The 6,199-nt window shown below is 34.5% G+C and overlaps 1 protein-coding gene across 1 annotated transcript; it reads left to right on the top strand.

Moving 5' to 3' along the window:
* On the top strand, nucleotides 135–4,739 carry LOC107625584 (probable protein S-acyltransferase 16). The gene is made up of 7 exons (XM_016328261.2): nucleotides 135–636; nucleotides 2,617–2,709; nucleotides 2,797–2,898; nucleotides 3,076–3,153; nucleotides 3,267–3,365; nucleotides 3,451–3,546; nucleotides 4,296–4,739. Exons 1-7 carry the CDS (start codon nucleotides 346–348, stop codon nucleotides 4,407–4,409), a joined length of 873 nt encoding a protein of 290 aa, XP_016183747.1. The 5' UTR covers nucleotides 135–345; the 3' UTR covers nucleotides 4,410–4,739.

Genomic DNA, 6,199 nt, shown 5'->3' with positions numbered 1-6,199 from the left:
CGAGATATAATGCATAAAAATATAATTATTTTTTATTATCAGTCAAATTGAAAATATAAACTTGTAAAAACAGAAAACAAAAACCTTATTTAAGAAAAAAAAAAATCTCTCTGGGTTAAACATTGATTGATAATGATGATTTTAGGAATGAGCAGTTCCATACTTGCATCCCATCGCACAGAGAAAAAGAAAGAGTGAAATTAAAGGCAACGGCACCGTACTCATAACTTCGGACACAGGTCATCATCAGTCATCTCTCATTAATCATTATTCATCTCTCTCTCTCTCTCTCTCGCGGAGACGCCGTCGTTTTGCACTAAACGCCGGTGCCTCCGCCCCCTTCCTATGGCCGAGAAATCCAAGCACCTGCGTCGTTTCCGCTGGTCGCTGCCGGTGAGCCTCGTCATTTTGTCCATCGCCTACATCTATGCCTCCACCGTCTTCGTCTTCGTAGACCGGTGGTTCGGTCTCCTCTCCTCTCCTGGCCTCATAAACAGCGCCGTTTTCACCGCTCTTGCAGCCATGTGCGTCCTCACCTACCGCCGCGCCATCTCCACCGATCCCGGCCACGTCCCCGCCACCTACATGCCCGACGTTGAAGATTCCGAATCACCAATCCACGAGATCAAGCGCAAGGTTTTCTCAAACTTTCTCATTTACTCACTTTGCATATCTTGATTCCGTTGCGAGATTGAACTTTTATGATAGACCTACTTTAGATACTTATTGTTGAAATATTGTAGATTTTAATGTTATGCATATTCTGTGCGGCATTTTGGGAGGGTTGAGGTTTCTTGTTAAAAAGAGAACATAAATATTGGAAATTGAATATTGAGCTGAAATTGATTTTGGGTTTGGTTTGGGTTTGAGTTTGTGGGTATTGTGAGTTCGTGATATGTGAGAGTGGCGGTAGTAGAAAGTTTAGTGAGCTTTCAGTTTCAATATGAAGCATGCGTCCGTTGCTGATTGGGAAGTAGTGATGTTTGTGAGGCTTAGGGTTCTAGAACAGACGTTATGTGGTTAAAATGTTTTGTCTTTTCTGGTAGAATGCTTTCGTCTTAACTGGAGTGAGTTACTTAGATGATGTTGTGGAAATGCTGCTTTGGTTGTTTTGGTGTGATGGTTTCTGTTCTATGGCCATGGTGCATTTACAGCAAAGGATTATCTAGTCAAGGTTTTGCTGTTTGGTGCAATGATGCAAGCTCTTGTATATTGGTTTTATTTTATTATTTGGTTGCTACTTGCTAGGGCACAAAAGTGCAAGCTTTTACAAGTTGGTGTTGTGTTGATGTGAGATAATTTTTTCCATTTGAAAAGGTTAATAATTGTGTTGTGTTCTTGGCTGGAATGAATGATCTTCCATATCTGATATGACTGTTAAGGTGTAATGGAAATGATTTCGAGGTTGTTGGTTTTGGCTAGCAATTAAATTTGTTGTTATTCTCCATTAAATGATTTCATTTATCTTCTTTTTTAGCCAAAGCATTTTGTTGTTTCATTTCAGAGTTTAATACTCTAGAAGTTAGAGAATATAGATTCTCAGGTGGAATGTAATGTTTGGAAACCAATTTTAATTTGTCAATCAGAAATAAAGAATTTAAGGATTTAGTACAGCTTGAAATGATTTTTTGAGCAATTTGATTGGAGAGATTATTGTTCAATGCTTCAACACAATACAGTGAAATTGAAAACGCTTCAAATGCATTGTTTCTTATAGCATTCATGGTCTGAGGCATGAATTAGCGAGTATGAGAGATTGGATGAACATAGGGTAGTGCTGAGAGAAAACCAGAATTGGAGAACAGAGAGAGGAGTAGAAAAACGTGTATTGCAAGTAATGAGTGTGTTGATACCAAAGAGGAGTGATTTCCAGTTTATATAGGACACTCATGTTACACATTATATCTCATACACTGCACACATAGTAGTATAGCAGCTGGGCACTAACATAACAGACTCAACTTTCCACTAATAGCACTAACAGATTTTATACTACTCTAACTACCATTACCTTTGATAGTTTCTATGTTTACATTAGATGTGATGACATGGATAAGAGTGGGTTTAGTCTGTTGCTGATTGTTCCTAAATTTCTTTCTATTTGAATCTGATGGAATAGAAGATGCTTGAAGGTGAACATTGAGGCATGCTATCAGTCAGAAATTAATCTATAGTCAAACTTTTGATTTAACTCCTGAAAACTAACGAGTTCCTAACACTAGGACAAGGAATTGTGATAACTCACGTCTTGCAACTATGCTTTGCTAATTAAAAAGCTATCTCATCTATCCAATCTCATAACCATGGCTATAAATTTGATTGGTTTAGCCCAGCCTTGTTTCCTGTCTTTCTGCCTTTTGATGGTCAATATGCTTATGAACTGCAGAATCATGTGGAGTCCTTGAAATCAGGGTATTATCTTTTGTGCTCCTTATTGAATCTTTTTCGTCTAAACATGACTATGAAATTATTTAGAGATGTTAACAATTTGAATTTTTACTCTTGAAAGAAAGGAATAATGTATTCTTGATCTTACAATAATTCCCATAAACAAGTTGTTTATTAATATTGAACATCATGAACTTTCATCTGATGGTTCTTTGGGTCTGCAAGCAGAGTGGAGATCTGCGATATTGCCAAAAATGTTCACACTATAAGCCTCCCCGTGCACATCATTGTCGGATTTGCAAAAGATGTGTGCTTCGAATGGTATGCATGATTTCATTATTTGAATTATTATTCAAGGTTTGTCTCGGATTTTCTAAATAATGACAAGTTTCATGTCTTGGTTGTAAGGATCACCATTGCATTTGGATAAATAACTGCGTCGGCCATGCAAACTATAAGGTCTTCTTCATCTTTGTCTTGTATGCTGTAATTGCATGCATCTACTCCCTGGTATGTCACATATTTCATTATCTGCACGAGTTTGTTTTCATTTTGATTATGACTTCTATTAAACTCTATTTGCATGAATGTAACATGGGGCCTGATTTAGTTTCCTAGCGGTGCTAGATTTGGTGGTTTTGCTTGGGCTGACAATCTTTTCGTTTTCCATATCTCACAACTTTGTAGGTCTTACTTGTCGGAAGTCTAGCTTATGATGGCGTTCAGGATGATGATAAAAGTGGCGGCTCTTTCAGAACTGTATATGTAAGTTCTGCTAAGGGTTATTTTATATATAAATCTATCTTTGATAGAAAAGTACTCCTTATCTAAACTCAGCAATTTTGTTTCTTATGAAATTCATCCTTTTTATTTTCCAGGTTGTTTCGGGCCTCTTGCTGGTCCCTTTATCTATAGCATTATGTGTGCTTTTAGTATGGCATGTCTATCTCATCTTACATAACAAGACTACGATAGAGGTTATTAGATGTTTTCAGTTCTGCATTGTTATTTGTTGTATTAGCCTGATATTAACTTTTATTAAACGGGCAATCTTGTTCGCAGTATTATGAAGGAGTGAGAGCTCTGTGGCTTGCTGAGAAAGGTGGAAGTATCTATAAACATCCATATGACCTTGGCCCATATGAGAATTTGACTTCTGTAAGAGCTGAAGAATCCTATTTTAGTATTTTAACTCTTTGCAACCATTAGGTCATCTTCTTTCTCCACTTGTTTCATCTTGACCATGATGGATGACTTTATAGATTGAATTCAGGTTTAACATTTTCCATTGATTATCCTAGTCATTATTAGCTAGGGCTAAATGCACATATACTGAATGTTTTAGGAAGGTCATGAAGATTTGGTAGGCTTTTAGATGACCTGTCTACTTCTTAACAGAGCCTGTCTATATTGCTTTACAGGAAAGTATTAAGTAGCTTGGTTATTTCATTTCTATATAGAAAAAATTCTAATATCTGTAGTTGTAATTCATTATGGTTCAAAGTTTTTCTTTGTCACAGCAGTTCACTAATTGTTGGAAATTATGATAGAATTGAATCATATCAGAGAGCATAAAATATGATCTTAGTTCTAGTTTTGAAGTTTATCATTATTTTCTTATTAGTATTATTAGGGTTTTACTATTATTATAAATAGAGGCTAGTATTTTCTCTTTAACACCTTACATAAGAATAATATATTCTCTCATTTGCTCTTTACTCTATTATTTTCCTGGTTAATCATGGATTTTAGTACTAATAAGGGTTTCTAATGTACAAAATCTATTGCTTCTCTTTCTTCTTTGGATGTGCTCCTTTTTATTAGTTTATCATTTAGCTCAGTTTATTAATTGCCCCTAATAATTGAAAATTATTTTTATAATGACATAATATCTCATTTTAACGCAGGTTTTGGGTCCAAATATCCTTAGCTGGCTATGGCCTACGGCAGGCCATATAGGTTCTGGACTTAAGTTCCGCACCGGCTACGATGTTGTGCAAGGAGCATCAACATCGAAATGAAGTTTTGATCCAAATGAAGTTTTGATGTTGCTTCATCATGGGCATTGTTTTGCGAAACAGATGATAAGCGAAAAAGAACAACGATCGAAATTAAATGGAAAGGGAAGCTCCTGTACTTCCTCTCCAGAGTTTCCTGATACAAGGAATTCATTAACCATGTTTGTACACACCACAGTTTGTTGTAAAGAAACTAATAAATTTATAATTCATCAAAATGTGAAAAAAAGTAACCAATGTTTAGAGGTTTACCTATCTGCTGCTTTTTTTTCTTTCCTTTTTGATGTATAATTATCTCAAGTTATTTTAATGTCTAATATTACTAAAAAAAAATAGGCTAAACTGTCTTACGAGAGAAATGACCTTTTTTGAACATACTAAAATAAAAGTAAAATTAGCTAGCATAAATTGGCTCCATATGAGTTTCAATGCCAATTTGCCATTAATAATACTTTGGTCTGCTAAGAATTATTAATTTGCTGTCTCAACCACTGGATGCATCTCTTTCACAAATAGTTTAATAACCAAAATATTTTTTAACATCTTTAGTGACTGCTCTTGTGATAGGCTTCATAGAAATGTTATAATCTCCGTATTGCACTCTGGAGTTTATACAACATTGGTAATTTATTCGCACTGAACATGTCAAGAAAGTTTTGAGTGATGACAAAGCAAATTAGTTATAAACACGATGCAGCAAGTGTCGGGGTTCGTGCTTTGTATATGCGGCAATTTATTGGTTAAGGACAAATATTTAAATAAAACTCGAATTTGCAACAGATTAGTCATTTGCCTGCTGGCTAGAAGATGCTGGCTAGAAGATACGGTAGGGAATAAAAAAAAGTATAAAGACCATGCGAGGCATCTACAATAGCAGAAGTGTATCCGTTCAATAGCGGAATTGAGTATGCAATGCACTAATATATATGCCTATCTGGATATTGATAAACGTAAACATTTTTTGTTCTTAATTGCAATGCTCTCTTTCTACATAATGTACCGAAAAGTTCATGAGTATTTTGGAAGTATATTTAATACTTGCTCAGTTGCTCTAACAATGTGTGGTTGTATATGCTCATGCTCATGGAGTACTCTTAAATTTGAAGCAATAATATCATATTTTGGTGTATTCAAATTCCAGCAGGAAGATTCCCAGGAGAAATATGTACCAACTACCAACTGAACTATCGAGAGATAGTTAGGTACATTAGGTAGAAATTAAAAGATGCAAAGCGAGAAATAGAAATTGAAACAAGAATGAAATTCTAATTTAATTTGTATAAAGGGTAAAATTAAAATTAATTAATTGAAATGAAGGTATTTTAGGTATAAAATATTATTAAAGTTTCACTCTCTATCTCTAAAAATTTTAGTCTCCCGTGTCCTTATTTTTTGCAGGTACTAAAATACAGAAATTTTGGAGACAGAGACAGAAATTTTAATACTAATCTCTGAACCAACAAACATAATATTAAATCTCAGTCTCTCTTCTCAGTACCTCAAAACAAACGCTACCTTAGTGTTAAGGTCAAGTTCTTCGTTCACTGTTGTCTTTCTCAGCCATCATTAGGATATTTGGTGTATTTTGCCAAATTGAATTTATAGAAGTTTATATTCAATGATACTAAATTTGCGAGATAAATCTCTTGGATATTTGTGAAGCTTTGGTAAATTTTAGTGAAAAAATTTGACTAGTAAATATTTTAAAGAATATTTTACTTATGTATTTTTTTTAAAATAAGAAATAGATATTTATTGATGCAAATAAGGTTATAATTAGGATCACTTGAAAG

The sequence above is a fragment of the Arachis ipaensis genome, chromosome B02 (assembly GCF_000816755.2).
Source record: "Arachis ipaensis cultivar K30076 chromosome B02, Araip1.1, whole genome shotgun sequence".
Lineage (NCBI taxonomy): Eukaryota > Viridiplantae > Streptophyta > Magnoliopsida > Fabales > Fabaceae > Arachis > Arachis ipaensis.
Note: the sequence above shows the minus strand (reverse complement) of the source record. Positions and strands in the feature narration are given on the sequence as shown.